The sequence below is a fragment of the Schistocerca serialis genome, chromosome 12, assembly GCF_023864345.2.
Source record: "Schistocerca serialis cubense isolate TAMUIC-IGC-003099 chromosome 12, iqSchSeri2.2, whole genome shotgun sequence".
Lineage (NCBI taxonomy): Eukaryota > Metazoa > Arthropoda > Insecta > Orthoptera > Acrididae > Schistocerca > Schistocerca serialis.
This window is the reverse complement of record NC_064649.1, coordinates 16,464,431-16,485,333: the sequence shown is the minus strand read 5'-3', so window position 1 is coordinate 16,485,333 and position 20,903 is coordinate 16,464,431. Positions and strand designations below refer to the sequence as shown.

Below are 20,903 nucleotides of genomic sequence, written 5' to 3'. Positions count from 1 at the left end.
GGGTTTTTACGTTGTTTTTCTAAAATGTTGTATAGTTCGTAGAATGCGGCGGACATTGTCGTCGCGGCGAGCCAGGTTAGGAGTACCGACTGCTGTTAGGGCATCGCATGCCGGTGATTGTCAATTCGAATGGACCGGCACGTGGCTTCTGCCCGCGTCACCGCGAGACTAAACTGATCAAAAATAGTTTTGCACCACCTGCAGATCTGCGAACTTGTATGGTCTTAGATTCCAGGGGAACCGAATTGTAAGTAATGAGGGTGGTGGCAATATTTGTTTTGAACAATATATTATTACGCAGGTGCAGAGGATGACTGTTAACACCGTAAAGGGACAGCAAAATCAGATATTTACAGTAAAGATATCTGGAGTAAGTCTGGGGCTCCTCCCCCAGATTCGGCGCACTGGCCACTGTAGGGTATAAGACATAGCCCGCCGTGAGGGCTCGATCAGTCTCAACTACTTTTCGAAAGCGCTACGCAGAATTTTTTTACATATTCATACGGAGGTTGTCCCCCATTAGGAGTCACATATTGAAAAATGGACGAAGGGAAAGGACAGAAGCTGGGTGTTACAAGCTACTTCAGCCAAAAGCAAAAATCACTGCCAACAAAATACTGATCCCATATTTCTTGACAGCATCATAGTTTATTCATTGGCTCTGCCTATAGATTAAATAAAACTCCAAGTCAATTTGGGGGGAGGTGGAGGGGGGGGGGCAGAAACCGTATCTCGCCTTCCCGGAGTTTGAAGTGGAGGGGGGCGACTGCCCCTCTCCCCCCACCCCCACCCCCTCCCCGGTTGATAGGCACTCTCTGTAGACTTATTATCTCAACATCGAAAAGAAGTGGATTACTGGAGGAATGCACTAAAGCGGATTGTAGCTGTAGTAACATTTTTGGGATCAGAGGGCCTCTATTTCGCGGCGACAATGAAATGCTAGGATCTCCCAACAACGTAAATTATTTAGGACGTATGGAATTATTGAGTAAATTCGATCCATTTCTTGCAGATCACTTACCAAAATTTGGGAATACTGGAAAAGGTAACATTTCTTACTTTTCAACGAATATCTGTAATGAGTTTATTGATGTCATGGCAAAACGCCCTAAAAATTATAAATGAAGTTAAATTAGCAAAATATTTTTCCATTAGCGTTGACAGTACGCCCGATCTGTCTCATGTTTGTAATTCGATACTTAAAAGATCGTGCCCCTGGTGAAAGGTTCCTGGAATTTATTCTTATTAAAGACCATAAATCTTTGTATTTAGCGGAAACCATCTTGAATTTTTAGAGGAATCATGATATTCCCATAAAAGATTGCAGAGGACAATGCTTCAAATATGTCGGGGAAGTATACTGGTCTACAAGCAAGAATTAAGGAGAAATATGAATTTTCCACCTTTGTTTCATGTGCGGGACATTCACTAAACTTTGTAGGTGTCCAAGCTACTGGGTGTGTATCAAAGGCAACCAAGTTTTTTTGAAGTGGTTCAGAAAGTGTACAACTTTTTTTCGAGGACTACCCACCGATGACATACATTGACAGAACATTTAGGTTCAAAAAAAGCCATTAAAAGTCTTTCATAGATCAGATGGTTATCCCGAGCTGATGCAGTAAGCGCCTTGCATGAACGACATAAACAAATTATAGAAACTTTGATGTCCGTCACAGAAGATACAGAACACGCAAGAGAAACTGGAGATGAAGCCCTTAGTCTGTCGAGAAAAACGGGAAAGCTAGAATTTATTATACTAACGGAAAATCGGCGCTCTTTATTGGAAAGAATAGACAAAACGAGTTAGCCGGCCGAAGTGGCCGTGCGGTTAAAGGCGCTGCAGTCTGGAACCGCAAGACCGCTACGGTCGCAGGTTCGAATCCTGCCTCGGGCATGGATGTTTGTGATGTCCTTAGGTTAGTTAGGTTTAACTAGTTCTAAGTTCTAGGGGACTAATGACCTCAGCAGTAAAAAAAAAAAAAAAAAAAAAAAAAAAAAAAGCAGTTGAGTCCCATAGTGCTCAGAGCCATTTGAACCATTTTGAACCAAAACGAGTTATTGTCTTCAGAAAGAAACAACAACACTGCACGTTGCAACTAATTTATTCGCTCCACTTGATGATTTTATCATTAATCTCTGGGATAAATTTGAAGACTTCGAATCGCCCGCCAAAGGAAAAAATCCGGAATCTGATTATAAGGACGTATCTCAAAGTACGAAACGCAGAAGTTCACGCCAGAATTTTTTTTTTATGGCTCTGCACCGTCAGTCCAACTGAATGGAAAAAGAGAAATTCAAAATAGAAACCTTTCTTCCCATAATTGATACCCTGAGCGTTCATCTATAACAGCGATGAAGCTCGTATGAGACTGTTAGTCAACGTTTTGGTTTATTTTTTCGCTACTCTTAATTCCGAAGAGTGGAGACTAAGTTACAATGAATTTGCTGCAATTTATTATGAAGACGTTAACGAACAGGAGTTGGAACCGGAATGTCTGCATTTAACTGAATACTTGAAAATTGTTCATAGTAAAAATAAGAAATAGTGGGATATTGGAAATATATCACGTTTTCAAAGAAAACAAAATTGAAGACACATTTCCAAATGAAGAAACCGCGTTGACAATCTTTTTGAGCATGATGGTAACCAACTGCAGTGCGGAATGCTCCTTCTCCAAACTGAAAATAATAAAAAAATGAATTAAGAAGTACAATACTTCAAGAGTGATTAACCAGTTCATCGCTGATGTCCATAAAATATGATATGCTCAAAAATATAGCTTTTGAAGAACTAATTAACGATTTTGTCCGCCTTAAATCTAGAAGGGTACCTCTTCAATCAGCATAGATTATTAAGCCCTAACCTGTGAATGCTAAAAGAGTCACTCTTGTCGATTATATTATCTATTTATTTAATGTGACTGTAAAGAAATAAAAATATATCTAAAACCTCGCTTACCTACTTTCTTTGTCTATTTCAACAAAATAGTGCTCTGTCAAGCTCATAGGGGCTCCATTATCCTAATGTGCCTAGGGCCTCCAATAGGTTAAGGACGGCCCTGCGGATACTTAAAGGCTCAAGTGTACAAATCTCACCTCTCAACAATGCAAGGACAAGGAGACAATCACCCAGGAAGTGGCTGCCATTCCACTGGAAAGGACACTAACAATTATGGATAACTTGTGGGAAATGCTTCGTCAATGTATCAACAATGGAGGACACCATTTACCGGAAATAATTTTTAAATCTATGTAATGTAGAATTCCTTAGTATTTGTTGTTCAAAAATAAAAATATTTTCTCTGAATCTTCCTTTTTTGTTTGTTTGTAACTACCTTTCGAAATACAAGAGATCTTTTTGTCGGTGCCTGTACAAGGGTTGTCCATAAAGCAACTGCTGTTTATTTTTTAAAAACATGTAAATGAAGTTATCGATTTTATCATACAATACTACTTAAAATTTAATTTTAATTTAATTTTCCGCGTAGTTTCCAGCCCCATCAAGAGATCTCTCGGTGAGACATCTTTCGTAGCGTTTGATGAGTTTGAAATTCTGCAATCGGAGAATACAGCCCATCTATACCGAAGCTAATCTACGTCAATGGTTTTCAACGCTTTGTCATTGCCAAAGCGCTTCGGGCCAACCGCTTCTTCGTGTGCATGAAGAGATGATGATCGTTAGGCGCCAAATCAGGGTTGTGTGTGTGTGGGGGGGGGGGGGGGTGAGAGTGATCAAATACTTCTCATTTGAACTCTCGCTTTTTTTTTTTTTTTCCACGGTACGTCGCATTGCATGCAGGCAGGCATTGTCATGCACGAAAATCTCGCCAGAGGTCAACATACCACAATGTCAGTTTCGAATGGCCCTTCGCAAATTTGTTAGTATGTTAGGATAACTTTCAGCGTTAACTGTGGCACATGTCTCCAAGAACTAAAACTAAACTAAACTCCGCCCGAACAGACCATGAAGGCCCAACGGACCGACCGGCCGCCGTGTAATCCTCAGCCCACAGTCGTCACGTCGCCAAGAAGCGCACTGGCAAAATTTCTCTCCTGTCCCATAAGACAGTTGCCCTGAGTCAAAGTGTTTGACGACACATTGTGGGCTTTTCCGGCGACCATATATTGCCCCACTGCATTGGCTGAAGTTTTACTTCTGCATTCACATACTGCACCCACGTTTCTTCTCCTGCCACGATCTTCCTCTTTTTTTCATAACGCACAAAAAAGACAGTCTTTTGTTTTTAAGAAAGGAGTTTAGGCATACACATGGCATTAAATTTCCGGTAGCCCAAATCTTCGGTAATTACTTCGTACAAGAAGAGCACGACTAATCAGTGGAAAATTAACCCAAAGGCTCCGAGATGGTAAATCTGTGGTTTTCTCTAACATTTTCGTCAACCAAACGCATCAGATCTGCACTCACGGTACTCGGTCGACTGCTTTCCTCCTAATTACGGATATTTGTTCACCTATTTTTCAACGTACGGCACCACCTTTTAGGGTTCCATACCACACTCGATAAAAACGGAACCTTTATAGGGCCACGTTGTTGTCCAACTGTCTGCTGTCTGTCTGTCCAACTGTCGAAAACCATTTTTCTCAGGAGCGGGTTGAAACTGATGTCACATACTAAGGTCTATGGTCCCTTGGCGGTATAATGAAGGTAAGCTTGCAAGTCAATGCAGTACGAACATACGGCCATTTATGTCACTTATTTTGATACTCGTAAACCGACTTATCAAAACGTGTAGGGTATGTCCAGTTGGCCTAGAATCATGAAATGTAGCAAGAAGCAAGTTTTGACACTACGGGGCTATTACAAATGATTGAAGCGATTTCATAAATTCACTGTAGCTCCATTCATTGACATATGGTCACGACACACTACAGATACGTAGAAAAACTCATAAAGTTTTGTTCAGCTGAAGCCGCACTTCAGGTTTCTGCCGCCAGATCGCTCGAGAGCGCAGTGAGACAAAATGGCGACAGGAGCCGAGAAAGCGTATGTCGTGCTTGAAATGCACTCACATCAGTCAGTCATAACAGTGAAACGACACTTCAGGACGAAGTTCAACAAAGATCCACCAACTGCTAACTCCATTCGGCGATGGTATGCGCAGTTTAAAGCTTCTGGATGCCTCTGTAAGGGGAAATCAACGGGTCTGCCTGCAGTGAGCGAAGAAACGGTTGAACGCGTGCGGACAAGTTTCACGCGTAGCCCGCGGAAAATTGGCTCATGCCACAACTGGAGACCGACAGCGCCGACTTCATCTTTCAACAGGATGGTGCGCCACCGCACTTCCATCATGATGTTCGGCATTTCTTAAACAGGAGATTGGAAAACCGATGGATCGGTCGTGGTGGAGATCATGATCAGCAATTCATGTCATGGCCTCCACGCTCTCCCAACTTAACCCCATGCGATTTCTTTCTGTGGGGTTATGTGAAAGATTCAGTGTTTAATCCTCCTCTACCAAGAAACGTGCCAGAACTGCGAGCTCGCATCAACGATGCTTTCGAACTTATTGATGGGGACATGCTGCGCCGAGTGTGGGAGGAACTTGATTATCGGCTTGATGTCTGCCGAATCACTAAAGGGGCACATATCGAACATTTGTGAATGACTAAAAAAACTTTTTGAGTTTTTGTATTTGTGTGCAAAGCATTTTGAAAATATCTCAAATAATAAAGTTATTGTAGAGCTGTGAAATCGCTTCAATCATTTGTAATAACCCTGTATAAGTAAACGAAAAAATCCGAAAACTGTTAATTTGTGATTATTTCACACCAAGAAATAATTTTTTTTTGGTATTTGTTGTCTGACTGTTGGTCTGTTTGTCCATCCATCAAGATCCCTTTCTCTCATGAACGGGTAGACGTATCAAGCTGAACTTTATGCCACATAGTAAGGTGTCTGGTCCCTTGCCAGTGTAATAAATGTAACCTTCAGAGTCACTGCAGTCGGAACATACGGCCATTTGTGTCTCATATGTTGATACTCGCAAATTTACTCATCAAAAACTATATAGGATACTTCCCGTTGACCTAAAATCATCAAATTTGGCAGGCGGCAAGCTTTCACACTGGAAGTAAAGGGAAAAAACCCGAGAATTCTCAATTTGTAATTATATCATACGAAAAAATATTTCTTTTGTTATTTGTTATCTGACTAACCGTAAGTCTGTCGACCCGTCTGTTGAGACGCCTGTTTCTCAGGAACAAGAAGAAGTATACAGTTAAAATTTATGTCACATACCATGGTCTACCGCTTTTTGCAAGTGTAAAAAAGCTGAACTTCTAAGTAGTGCAATCAAAAGGTACAGTTTTTTACGTCACGTATTTTGATACTCGAAAACTTACTCATTAAAATGTATAGGGTACTTTCCGTTAACCTAGAATCATGAAATTTGGAAGAAGTATGGTTTCACAGTACACGTAAAGGGAAACAAATCAGGAAATTGTTAATTTGCAATCATATCTCATGAAAAAAAAATGTTTTGACATTTTTTATCCGACTTCAAACTTAAAATTAAAACATTCTGGAAAGCCTCGGAATTCTGAGATGCGATATCTTGCCAGTATTGAGGGCAGCATAAGAGGCAATAAATCGCCAAGAATCTCGAGTCCCAGGATGGATGAACTGTCTATATACATAATTAAGTTTGTACGGAGCCCTCACAGCGTGAGTGCTAGTTGCACCTGGCCAATTTTTTGCACTACCTTCACTCATTACATTTGGCCCATAAACTCCACAGAGTTCGCCATGAATTTCACTAGCTTTTTAGTTTTTTGCGACAAGAAACTTTATTAGAGAATGTAACTCACAACCGGCGGGACTTGTGATTGTAGCAGACAGTTTGAAAGCACGTGGCTCTGGGAGGAACAAAGACATGACCTTGACTCTCCGATGCTCACAGGGTACTGGTTCAAGGTGCGTTCCACCATAAGAACGGCACTACTATCTCTACTATTACACACGATATATGAAAACGGAAGATACTGACTGAAATATGCCGTTGTCAAGCATTTATTTAAGAAAGGTCGTAGGACAGGTGTCAATAACTACAGACCTATTTCACTGCTAGTACCATTTTTCAAATTGTTGAGAAGGTAATGTGTTCTGTATTAGTATCTCACCTGAGCAACAATAATATCCTCAATAAATCGCAGTCTGGATTTCAGAAGAGTTTCTCTACTGGGACTGCCATTTACATGTTCATGCAACAAATTCTACAAGTATAAAAAATAAAACATTGGAATTTGACTGTGTGAATTACAGTAATTGAAGCTGTATCTGATCGATGATATAGCCTACAACTGGATAACATCAAATCTAACCAAAAGAGTGCAGGAAATTGTACTTAGTAATTCAGACAGGGGAAATCACGTATGGGGTTCCCCAAGGCTCAATATAAGGGCCACTATTGTTCATCAAATATGTAAATGATATCCAGTCTAATACAGAGCAAGCATAATTAATTCTTTTTTGCAGATGGCACTAGTATTGTAATCAATCCAAGCACACATACAGAAACAGAAAAGATGGTAAACTATGTCCTTGAAAGTATCATTGATTGGTTTTCTGTGACTGTTTTCACCCTCAGTTTTAAAAAGACACAACATATACCGTTCTGCACATCTAGGGGTACTATACGATTGGTAAATTTAACACATGGTGAGGAAATAATAAATAGGGTGGAAGCTTCAAAATTCTTAGGCATCCATATTGATGAGAATTTGAACAGGGGAAAGCATACCTTGAAACTCCTAAAACAGCTCCGCTACATTTGCATTTAGAATTATTGTAGATCTTGAGGAGAGAGAAATCAGAAAGTTGAAGTATTTGGGATATTTTCATTCAGTAATGTCATATGGAATAATGCCCTGGGGTAACTCCTACTTATGAAAGAAAGTGTTCGTTGCTCAAAAACATGCTGTACGAATAATATGTACTGCTCACCCACGATCATGTTGGAGACATCTGTTTGAGGAGTTGGGCATTCTCACTACTGCTTCCCAGTATATTTATTCCCTCACGAAGTTTGTTTTAAATAATCCACTGCAGTTCAAAATGAACAATAATGTACATAATTACAATACCAGAAGGAAAAATGACATTCATTACCCCACGTTAACGTTTGCTTTTTTTTAAGTACGAAACGGGGTGCAAAATTCTGCAACTAAAATTCTTTGATAAATTACCAGTGATATAAAATGTCTGACAGACAGCAAAGTAAATACGCGGCTTCTGTTCTTTCAGGCAGGAAATTTACAGGGATCAGTGAAATGTTGCGAGTTCTGAGGGTAATGGGCAGGGAAACTACGTCAATAATGTGTGGACAGGTTGAAGATTTGAGTCGGTCGAGGACCGTGTGCGAATGACCAAGATGGAGCCAGCACGGTAGCTCAGCGTGTTCGGTCAGAGGGGTAGCTGCCCTTTGTAATAAAAAAGAAAAAAAACTGAGTTAATGTATCAATGATGGACTTCGACAAGTGTCATAGGACGTACGCCCCAAACAAATACAACGATCAATTATGAACAAAATGAGATTAACAAGAAAAAAAGGTGCTCAAGGCAACCAACCACTAGAAATGGAAAAGTCCTGGTTTGAGTCCAGGTCTGGTCAAAATTTTCAACTTTCCTCATTGATGTATTTAATGCCCAATGGCTGCTTATGTCTTCATTTCCCTTTTATGCTGAAGTTTTATTATTCTGTGTCTTTTATTCACATTCATCTTATAAAAAACTTTATTTGGGTGCTGAAGACTTTGCTGTCATGTGCCCAGTCCAACAGATTACGATGATCAGTATCATCATCAGTTGTTCACCCATCTACTTTGAGCTTCAGTTTGGATTTTAGAACCTCGACGATCAAACGAGCTCACCTGGAAGAAGAAAGCGAGGACGACGAGCCCATCTGGCTTCTGCATGGCTTCATTCAGCGACGAGTACTTCATGTTGCGGTGGACGATGTGCATCTCCATCGGAAACCTGTGAACAGGGAGCAGACAAGGCAGGTAGTTCAGACCGCATGAAATCAGTGAAATACAGAACACTATTTGAACATGCTAATTATACACTCTAAGACAAAAGAAAGGAAAAAAAATCGACGCACTATGAAGGAATTGTCCGAATGGGCTGGAAATCGGAAGACGTGATGTACATGTACCGCCAAACAAATTGGGTATTGTAAGCTAGATTATGTACTGTGTAAGCCTAGGGACCGACGACCTCAGTAGTTTAGTCCCATAGGAACTTACCGCCACGATGGACATGAATGCACACTCTGCGGTGGGCTCCCACACAGGCCACAAGATCGGTAAGGAGTTCTTGTGGTAGGGCATTCCATTCCTCTACCAGCACGTTTGACAACAGCTGGATGGTTGCTGGTGTGTATGGACGTGCTGTACATCTACCCAACGCATCCCACTGGTAATCGATAGAATTTAAGTGTGGGTAACGGGCAGGCCGGTCCGTTCGTCAGACATCCTGTCGTTTCGAGAGCTCCTGCACCTGCGCTGTCCGATGCAGTCACAGTCGCACGTTCTCATTCATAAAAGGGACATCAGGGCTGAATGCACCCCTGGGAATACGCTCACAGGGAAGGAGTACAGTGTCGCAATAATTTTAACGGGTGGGTGTACTGTGTTCGAAGAGCTGGGTGTTAGTATGTGTGCTGGCGTACGCTGGCGCCATCACACTGTGTGGCATAAAGGTTAAGAGAGTATCGACGGAGGCCAATGGGAAGACTCGCTGGAAACGCGCCGCCAACGCCCTCTCAGCCGCCAGTATTTAGGATCGCCGCCGTGGACGGGAGGTCCAGTTAGTCAGTCAGTTCGAGTCTGTATGCCGTGGGGTTCCGGCGTGTCACCGGGATGAGCCGCAGACCTCGCCTCTAGTGCAGAGACAGCCAGCACACAGCAGCCTTACAGTGAACATAGCGGACATCTACTTCGACAGCATTGAGGCTACGTGGACTGCACAGAAGAGCGCTTGCATAACAGCACATGGAACTTTAAGTAGCTCTTTCTTTATGAATAAAGAACCCAGTTATTAATTGTGTCCAGTTTGTGTTATACAGGGTGGTCCATTGATCGTGACTGGGCCAAATATCTCACGAAATAAGCGTCAAACGGAAAGACTACAAAGGACGAAACTTGTCTAGCTTCAAGGGGGAAACCAGATGGCACTATGGTTGGCCCGCTAGATGGCGCTGCCATAGGTCAAACAGATCTCAACTGCGTTTGTTAAAATAGGAACCCCTTTTTTATTACATATTCGTGTAGTACGTAAAGAAATATGAATGTATTGGTTGGACCACTTTTTTCGCTTTGTCATAGATGGCGCTGTAATAGTCACAAACATACGGCTCACAATTTTAGACAAACTCTTGGTAACAGGTAGGTTTTTAAAATTAAAATACAGAACACAGGTACGTTTGAACATTTTATTTAGGTTGTTACAATGTGATACATGTACCTTTGTGAACTTATCATTTCTGGGAACGCATGCTGTTACAATGTAATTACCTCTAAATACCACATTAATGCAATAAATACTCAAAATGATGTCCGTCAACCTCAATGTATTTGGCAATACGTGTAACGACATTCCTCTCAACAGCGAGTAGTTCGCCTTCCGTAATATTCGCACACGCATTGACAATGCGCTGACGCATGTTGTCAGGCGTTGTCGGTGGATCACGATAGCAAATATCCTTCAACTTTCCCCACAGAAAGAAATCCGCGGACGTCAGATCGGGTGAACGTGCGGGCCATGGTATGGTGCTTCGACGACCAATCCACCTGTCATGAAATATGCTATTCAATACCGCTTCAACCGTACGCGAGCTATATGCCGGACATCCATCATGTTGGAAGCACATCGCCATTCTGTCACGCAGTGAAACATCTTGTAGTAGCATTGGTAGAACATTACGTAGGAAATCAGTATTCATTGCACCATTTAGATTGCCATCGGTAAAATGGGGGGCCAATTATCGTTCCTCCCATAATGCCGCACCATACATTAACCCGCCAAGGTCAATGATGTTCCACTTGTCGCAGCCATCGTGGATTTTCTGTTACCAAATAGTGCATATTATGCCGATTTACGTCACCGCTGTTGGTGAATGACACTTCGTCGCTAAATAGAATGCGTGCAAAAAATCTGTCATCGTCCCGTAATTTCTCGTGTGCCCAGTGGCAGAACTGTACACGACGTTCAAAGTCGTCGCCATGCAATTCCTGCTGCATAGAAATATGGTACGGCTGCAATCAATGTTGATGTAGCATTCTCAACACCGAAGTTTTTGAGATTTCCGATTCTCGCTCAATTTGTCTGCTACTGATGTGTGGGTTAGCCGCGACAGCAGCTAAAACACCTACTTGGGCATCATCAATTGATGCAGGTCGTGGTTGACGTTTCACATGTGGCTGAACACTTCCTGTTTCCTTAAATAACGTAACTATCCGGCGAACGGTCCGGACACTTGGATGATGTCGTCCAGGATACCGAGCAGCATACATAGCACACGCCCGTTGGGCATTTTGATCACAATAGCCATACATCAACACGATATTGACCTTTTCCGCAATTGGTAAATGGTCCATTTTAACACGGGTAATGTATCACGAAGCAAATACCGTCCGCACTGGCGGAATGTTACGTGATACCACGTACTTATAGGTTTGTGACTATTACAGCGCCATCTATCACCAAGCGAAGAAAGTGGTCCAACTAAAACATTCCTATTTCTTTACGTATTACACGGATATGTAATAAAAAATGGGGGCACCTATTTAAAAAAAAAACGCAGTTGATATCCGTTTGACCTATGGCAGCGCCATCTAGTGGTCCAACCATAGTGCCACCTGGTTTCCCCCTTCAAGCTAGACAAATTTCGTCCTTTGTAGTGTTTTTCGTTTGATGCTTATTTCGTGAGATATTTGGCCCGGTCACTATCAATGGACCACCCTGTATAATTTCAGAGTATGCAAACAAATAACATGTGAATACGATGATGTGTGTCCACCAGTGCACCATGCCGAATACATTCTGCCACTTGTCGGTGTATCAAAGGAAGTGGAGCTACTGCACCTATTCAGTTTGGACACGAGTGTCACACAGAAATGTGCTTGCAAGGTGTTCTGGCATTCACCACTAGATGGAAATGGCACTCTTTTTATAGTCTTGTACCACAAGGAAGCAAGGGAGAGGATGTTCTTACGTGTGGTCGGCATCCTCTTTTCTTTGTACAACACCAATGCACACGTGGATTAATACGGTTCTTTGTTGAGTTGACGCTACTACTTGACTAGAGTCCAGATCCGTGGTACAAGCTCATCAGTAATAGTCCTCTTGCAGAAAATATCGGTAATCTTGCTATTACAAATTTTAGCCTCACTGCTAGTCGCATTGCAGGCACTAATCTGGTCACTACGTACTGTCATAGCCTGCGATGAACTGAGCCCGCCCTGTGAAGATACTGACAGACGTCAAACTAGAAGAGTGAGTCACTGAGGCCCTCCACTCAGCAGCAGCGGCCTAAATACATGGTGTTGAAAGGGTGTTGGCGGCATGTTGCTTATCAGTGTGTCTCTGGCCCTTCTCGTGATAGGCGCGCTTGATCCAGCGTCCACTAATCGATCCTCGAGCTTCGTCTTTGCCGACCAGTGAGCTGGCGACAGATTATGCTCCACGGTTATCACAAGGGTGGTTGTGGTTAATTCATCAGAGTTCAACCAGTTTGCACGAAATATTTATAGAACATATGCACAAACCTTCCTTGTGATTCAAATGGCTCTGAGCACTATGGAACTTAACATCAGAGGTCATCAGTCCCCTACAACTTAGAAACCTAAGGACATCGCACACATCCATGCCCGAGGCAGGATTCGAACTTGCGACAGTAGCAGTCCCACAGTTCCAGACTGAAGCACCTAGAACTGCTCGGCCACTGCGGCCGGCCCTTCCTTGTGAATTGATCTACCTGCTAGAGAGAACATTATCAAACTCCCTACAGTAGTTGCTGAGATTAGCTCAAACATACAGACAGAACCACATTGACTGCCTTTATTTAATACACTACTGACCATTAAAATTGCTACACCAAGAAGAAATGCAGATGATAAACGTGTATTCGTTGCACAAATATATTATACTGGAACTGACATGTGATTACATTTTCACGCAATTTGGGTGCATAGATCCTGAGAAATCAGTACCCCGAACAACCACCTCAGGCCGTAATAACGGCCTTGATACGCCTGGGCATTGAGTCAAACAGAGCGTGGATGGCGTGTACAGGTACAGCTGCCCATGCAGCATCAACACGACACCACAGTTCATCAAGAGTAGTGACTGGCGTATTGTGACGAGCCAGTTGCTCGGCCACCATTGACCAGACGTTTTGAATTGGTGAGAGATCTGGAGAATGTGCTGGCCAGGGCCTGCAACATGCAGTCGTGCATTATCCTGCTGAAGTGCAGGGTTTTGCACGGATCGAATAAAGGGTAGAGCTACATCTGAAATGTAACGTCCACAGTTCAAAGTGCCGTCAATGCGAACAAGAGGTGACCGAGACTTGTAACCAATGGCACCCCATACCATCACGCCGGTTGATATGCCAGTATGGCAATGGCGAATACACACTTCCAATGTTCGTTCACCGCGATGATCCTGTAAACAGAACCTGGATTCATCTGAAAAAATGACGTTTTGCCATTCGTGCACCCAGGTTCGTCGTTGAGTACACCATCGCAGGCGCTCCTGTCTGTGATGCAGCGTCAAGGGTAACCGCAGCCACGGTCTCCGAGCTGATAGTCCGGGCTGCTGCTATCATCGTCGAACTGTTCGTGCAAATGGTTGTTGTCTTGCAAACGTCCCCATCTGTTGGCTCAGGGATCGAGACGTAGCTGCACGATCCGCTTCAGCCATGCGAATAAGGGCCTGTCATCTCGACTGCTAGTGATACGAGGCCGTTCAGATTACCGTCCTGAACCCACCGATTCCATAATCTGCTATCAGTCATTGGAACTCGACCGAGGCGAGCAGCAATGTCGCGATACGATAAACCGCAATCGCGATAGGCTACAATCCGACCTTTATCAAAGTCGGAAACGTGATGGTACGCATTTCTCCTCCTTACACGAGGCTTCACAACAACGTTTCACCAGGCAACACCGGTCAACTGCTGTTCGTGTATGAGAAAGCGGTTGGAAACTTTCCTCATGTGAGCACGGTGTAGGTGTCACCACCGGCGCCAAACTTGTGCGAATGCTCTGAAAAGCTAATCATTTGCATATGACAGCGTCTTCTTCCTTTTGGTTAAATTTCACGACTGTAGCACGTCATCTTCGTGGTGTAGGAATTTTAATGGCCAGTAGTGTGTATGTGTACAACAGAAAGAAGGAAAGATAGATTAACGCTACAAAGGGCTGGTTGGTTGATTGGTGGGAGAGGACCAACAGCCAGGTCTTCGGTCCCATGAGATCAGGGAAGAATGGGGAAGCAAATCGGTCGTGCTCTTTCAAAGGAACCATCCCGGCATTTGCCTGAAGCGATTTAGGGAAAGCACGGAAACCTAAATCAGGATGGCCAGGGCAAGTTTAAACCGTCGTCCTCCCGAGTGCGAGTCCAGTGTGCTAACCATTGCGCCACCTCGCTCGGTCACTATAAACGGTCAGAGTACTGCGGAACTATCTATTGGTTCACGATTAACGACAAAGCTGCCTTTATGACGAACGCTAGTTGATCTTGAGCACGTGCACCGCTTACCTGATGCTGTTGAGGACGTGCTCGCTGCCCCTGGAGAAGCGGTGGCCCCAGTGGAAGTGGAAGCTCTCCAGCTGGTACTCGTGGAGCAGCAGAGCACCGAACACCTTCGGCCATGATTCCCCCGTCACCGCCGGCCGCAGGGACACTGCCAACACACAAAGGCAGGCGGCTGTCCGTCATCCAGTCTACATCTACATCTACATCCATACTCCGCAAGCCACTTGACGGTGTGTAGCGGAGGGTACCTTGAGTACCTCTATCGGTTCTCCCTTCTTTTCCAGTCTCGTATTGTTTATGGAAAGAAGGATTGTCGGTATGCTTCTGTGTGGGCTCTAATCTCTCTGATTATATCCTCATGGTCTCTTCGCGAGATATACGTAGCAGGGAGCAATATACTGCTTGACTCTTCGGTGAAGGTATGTTGTCGAAACTTTAACAAAAGCCCGTACCGAGCTACTGAGCGTCTCTCCTGCACAGTCTTCCACTGGAGTTTATCTATCATCTCCGTAACGCTTTCGCGATTACTAAATGTTCCTGTAACGAAGCGCACTGCTCTCCGTTGGATCTTCTCTATATCTTCTATCAACCCTATCTGGTACGGATCCCACACTGCTGAGCAGTATTCAAGCAGTGGGCGAACAAGCGTACTGTAACCTACTTCCTGTGTTTTCGGATTGCATTTCCTTAGGATTCTTCCAATGAATCTCAGTCTGGCATCGGCTTTACCGACGATCAACTTTATATGATCATTCCATTTTAAATCACTCCTAACGCGTACTCCCAGATAATTTATGGAATTAACTGCTTCCAGTTGCTGACCTGCTATTTTGTAGCTAAATGATAAGGGATCTATCTCTCTATTCGCAGCACATTACACTTGTCTACATTGAGATTGAATTGCCATTCCCTGCACCATGCGTCAATTCGTTGCAGATCCTCCTGCATTTCAGGACAATTCTCCACTTTTACAACCTCTCGATACACCACAGCATCATCTGCATAAAACCTCAGTGAACTTCCGATGTCATCCACAAGGTCATTTATGTACATTGTGAATAGCAACGGTCCTACGACACTCCCCTGCAGCACACCTGAAATCACTCTTACTTCGGAAGACTTCTCTCCATTGAGAATGACGTGCTGCTGTTCAAACAGCTCTCCACACAGGGGACTGTGTGTCAGGTGGAAGGGTTCAATAAAGGAATAGGCGCACACGACTAATGCATTGCAGGGCGCACATTTCAGTTTTTATGTAATGATCAAAGGGAAACACTTTTGTGCTACAAATACACGGAAGTACCACTAGTGTAGGCATTCGTGTTCAAATACAGAGATACGTAAACAGGCAGAATACAGCACTGCGGCCCGCAACGCCTTCATAAGAAAACTAGTGTCTGGCGCAGTTGCTAGGTCGGTTACTACGTCTACATCTACATTTATACTCCGCAAGCCACCCAACGGTGTGTGGCGGAGGGCACTTTAAGTGCCACTGTCATTACCTCCCTTTCCTATTCCAGTCGCGTATGGTTCGCGGGAAGAACGACTGCCGGAAAGCCTCCGTGCGCGCTCGAATCTCTCTAATTTTACATTCGTGATCTCCTCGGGAGGTATAAGTAGGTGGAAGCAATATATTCGACACCTCATCCAGAAACGCACCCTCTCGAAACCTGGACGGCAAGCTACACCGCGATGCAGAGCGCCTCTCTTGCAGAGTCTGCCACTTGAGTTTGCTAAACATCTCCGTAACGCTATCACGCTTACCAAATAACCCTGGGACGAAACGCGCCGCTCTTCTTTCGATCTTCTCTATCTCCTCTCTCAACCCGACCTGGTACGGATCCCACGCTGATGAGCAATACTCAAGTACAGGTCGAACGAGTGTTTTGTAAGCCACCTCCTTTGTTAATGGACTACATTTTCTAAGGACTTTCCCAATGAATCTCAACCTGGCACCCGCCTTACCAACAATTAATTTTATATGATAATTCCACTTCAAATCGTTCCGTACGCATACTCCCAGATATTTTATAGAAGTAACTGCTACCATTGTTTGTTCCGCTATCATATACTCATACAATAAAGGATCCTTCTTTCTATGTATTCGCAATATATTACATTTGTCTATGTTAGGGTTCAGTTGGTACTCCCTGCACCATGTGCCTATCCGCTGCAGATCTTCCTGCATTTCGCTGCAACTTTCTAATGCTGCTTCTCTGTATACTACAGCATCATCCGCGAAAAGCCGCATGGACTTCCGACACTATCTACTAGGTCAAGTTGCTTATAAATATAGTTATTCATCTGTGTCTTTGTTTACATCCGATATATACTATTCATGAAGAAATTGGTCAATTATTTACTGTGTTTTAGAAAGTACAGAGACATTAGTGTACTGGCTTACTTCTGTTCTATTCCTTTGATATATGTTTATTTAATTTGTTTATGTATTTAATAAAGTGTGTTAGAGCGTGTTTATGGTCCAGCCCTAGGAATATTTATTTAATTTCAATTTATTTAAATGTAAACACAGTATTTCAAATCTGTTTGATTATGTTTGTGAGTGTGCGTTGGCTTGGAGACAGAGCGGGAGCGCTCTAGCCAATCACAGTGATCGTTGCAAAAAGGACAACTGGAGAGACTGTATGGAAGTGGGGAGGACCTGACGCGATCGATAGTAATTGGCCACTTTGACCTCCAATAACTCATGTACTATTTAAGTTACATGCCTGTAATTCATAGCAATTTAGGTTTACACTAATAGCTTTCTAGAGACACTTCGATCGAGAAAATCGGATGAACCGTTTAGATTTTGGAGATTCGTTGCTGGGTGTTACTTGTATAATTTATCGTCAAATACTAAACTTTAAGCTAATAAAGATATTGAAAATCTGATTACACCATCAGAATCGTCGCGCAAATAATGGTTTTCTACATGTTTCTTTTTGAGGTATCATGATTCATCTGAGTACTATTATTTTCTTAACGAACTGTGAAATGTCTGCCATTAAGGTTTCACAAAGTCCGCCATCTTTGGCACTTTCGGCATGTCTCCTTCATCGACACAGCGTCACCATGGAATTCCCAGGCACGCAGTCGGCTGGACCACATGGCTCGCGCAATTTGTCTGCTACTGATGTGTGGATTAGCCGCGACAGCAGCTAAAACACCTACTTGGGCATCATCATTTGTTGCACGTCGTGGTTGACGTTTCACATGTGGTTGAACACTTTCTGTTTCCTTAAATAACGTAACTATCCGGCGAACGGTCCGGACACTTGGACGATGTCGTCCAGGATACCGAGCAGCACACATAGCACTCGCCCGTTGGGCATTTTGATCACAATAGAAAAACATCAACACGACATCGACCTTTTCCGCAATTGGTAAACGGTCCATTTTAACACTGGTAAAGTATCACGAAGCAAATACCGTCCGCACTGGAGGAATGTTACGTGATACCACTTACTTATGCGTTTGTGACTGTTACAGCGCCATCTATCACGAAGTGAAAAATGTGGCCCAACTAAAACATTCATATTTCTAGAACGAGATTTTCACTCTGCAGCGGAGTGTGCGCTGATATGAAACTTCCTGGCAGATTAAAACTGTGTGCCGGACCGAGACTCGAACTCGGGACCTTTGCCTTTCGCGGTCAAGTGCTCTACCAAGTGAGCTACCCAAGCACGACTCACGCCCCGTCCTCACAGCTTTACTTCTGCCAGTGCCTTTGGAAGGTAGGAGACGAGGTACTGGCAGAATTAAAGCTGTGAGGACGGGGCGTGAGTGGTGCTTGGGTAGCTCAGTTGGTAGAGCACTTGCCCGCGAAAGGCAAAGGTCCCAAGTTCGAGTCTCGGTCCGGCACACAATTTTAATCTGCCATGAAGTTTCATTCATATTTCTTTACGTACTACACGAATATGTAATAAAAATGGGGGTTCCTATTTAAAAAACCGCCGTTAATATCCGTTTGACCTAAGGCAGCGCCATCTAGCGGGCCAACCATAGCGCCATCTAGTTTCCCCCTTCAAGCTAGACGAGTTTCGTTCTTTGTAGTTTTTTCGTTCGATGCATATTTAGTGAGATATTTGGCCCGGTCACTATCAATGGACCAAATGGACCACCGTGTATATACATATTTAGTAACCGCCAATAATCAAATGATTCTCCAACATATATGATGTATATATATGCAGAGACGAATGGAAATTTGTACTAAAGCAGGGGTTCGAACTCGTGTCTCCTGCTCACTAGGCAGATGCGCTGACCTCTACGCTACCGTGAAACAGATCACTGGAGCCATATGGTTTCATTTTATCCACCGTTCCGTTCGATGACGAGATCCTGTTCCAGCATAGTTGGAGAGCCTCTGCAATGGGGAATACCAAGCAGGCTGAGGTGCGAAACGGAATTTGGATTGAATAAGGAGACATACTAGCGTAGTGCGTACAGTTGCGCAAAGCCACTGTACCAGGGTGGCGTAGTGGTTAGTGCATCTGCCTAGTGAGCAGGAGACACGAGTTCGAAGCCCTGTCTTAGTACAAATTTTCATTCGTCTCTTCAGTCTGCATATATACATCACAGATGTTGGAGAACCATTTCATTATTGGCGGTTACAATAGCCAGATTTACCACAGCTACTGGGCTGATTTGGGAGTATGGGACACAATCAGCTTGAGTGTCCAGTTTTGGTGGTAGCAACTTCGCCTGAAAGCATATGGCTGGCTGGAGCCAGACCCAGTCTATGTTACTGACAGTTTCAGATATGACCACGACAACTACAAAATCTGGGCTGTCGAGATTGAATACTGGCGCAATCTAGGTGTCTCCTACGGCCCAGCTACTAACCACACAGGAGTGTGCAACGGGTTGCCGCACTTCTAAGGCGCCTGCAACATAACGATGGGACATTGTGCCTGCAGCAAACTCTCTGGTACCTGCTGGTGCTACATTCGCCAGATATCTACATCTACGTGAATACCCCTCAAGCCATCGTACTGTGAATGGCGAAGAGTACCCTGTGTCATTACAAGCCATTTACTTTCCTGTTCTACTCGCAGATAGAACGAGGGAAAAACGACTATCTACACGCGTCTGTATGAGCCCTAATTTCTCGTATCTCATATTTGTGGTCCTTACGCGAAATGTATGTTGGTGGCAATAGGAGCGTTCTGCAGTCAGTTTCAAATGACAGTTCTCTAAATTTTCGCAATAGTGTACAGTGAAAAGAGCGTCGCCCTCCCCTCCAGGGATTCCCATTTGAGTTCCCAAATAATGTCCGTAACACATGTGTATTGTCTGATCCTATCAGTAACAAATCTAGCCACCCATCTATGAACTGCTTCGATATCTTCCTTTAATCCGATTTGGTGGCGGTCCCAAACTCTCGAGCAGCACTCAAGAATAGGTCACACCAGCGTCCTATATGCGGTCTCCTTTACAGGTGAACCACTCTTTCCAAAATTCTCCCAATAAACCGAAGCCAACCATTCGCTTTCCCTACCGCAATCCTCGCATGCTAATTCCATTTCGTATCGGATTGCAACGTTACGCCATGATATTTAAACCACGTGACTGTGTCAAGCGGGACACCGCTAATATTGTACCCGCACATTACGGGTTTATTTTCCCTACTTATCCGCAATAATTTACATTTTTCTACGTTTAGAACTAGCTGCCATTCGTTTACCACAACAACTAGAAATTTTGCCTACGTCATGTTGTATCTTCCCGTAGGCACTCAACTTCGACACCTTAGCGTATACCACAGCGTCATCAGCAAACAGCCACAGATTTCTGCCCACACTGTCCGCCAGATCATGTATAATATATAGAATAACTACGCACTGAAAGACCTAAGTCGAAACACGGCCCCGGGAGTAGACAACATTCTATTAGAACTACTGACAGCCTTGAGAGAGCCAGCCCTGACAAAACTCTACCACCTGGTGTGCAAGATGTATGAGACCGGCGAAATACCCTCAGAATTCAAGAAGAATATAATAATTCCAATCCCAAAGAAAGCAAGTGTTGACAGATGTGAAAATTACAGAACTATCAGTTTAATAAGTCACGGCTGCAAAGTACTAACACATATTCTTTACAGTCGAATGGAAAAACAGGT

At 43.6% G+C, this 20,903-nt stretch overlaps 1 protein-coding gene across 1 annotated transcript in view; it reads right to left on the bottom strand.

The window, feature by feature from the left end:
* Nucleotides 1-20,903, bottom strand: part of LOC126428355 (carbonic anhydrase 6-like) — a 313,905-nt gene that overhangs the window by 8,925 nt on the left and 284,077 nt on the right. Inside the window, exons 9-10 of the mRNA XM_050090286.1 lie at nucleotides 14,783-14,927; nucleotides 8,890-8,995 (exon numbers count right to left, since the gene is read on the bottom strand). Coding sequence (XP_049946243.1) covers nucleotides 8,890-8,995; nucleotides 14,783-14,927 — 251 coding nt within the window. The remainder of the gene's footprint in view (nucleotides 1-8,889; nucleotides 8,996-14,782; nucleotides 14,928-20,903) is intronic.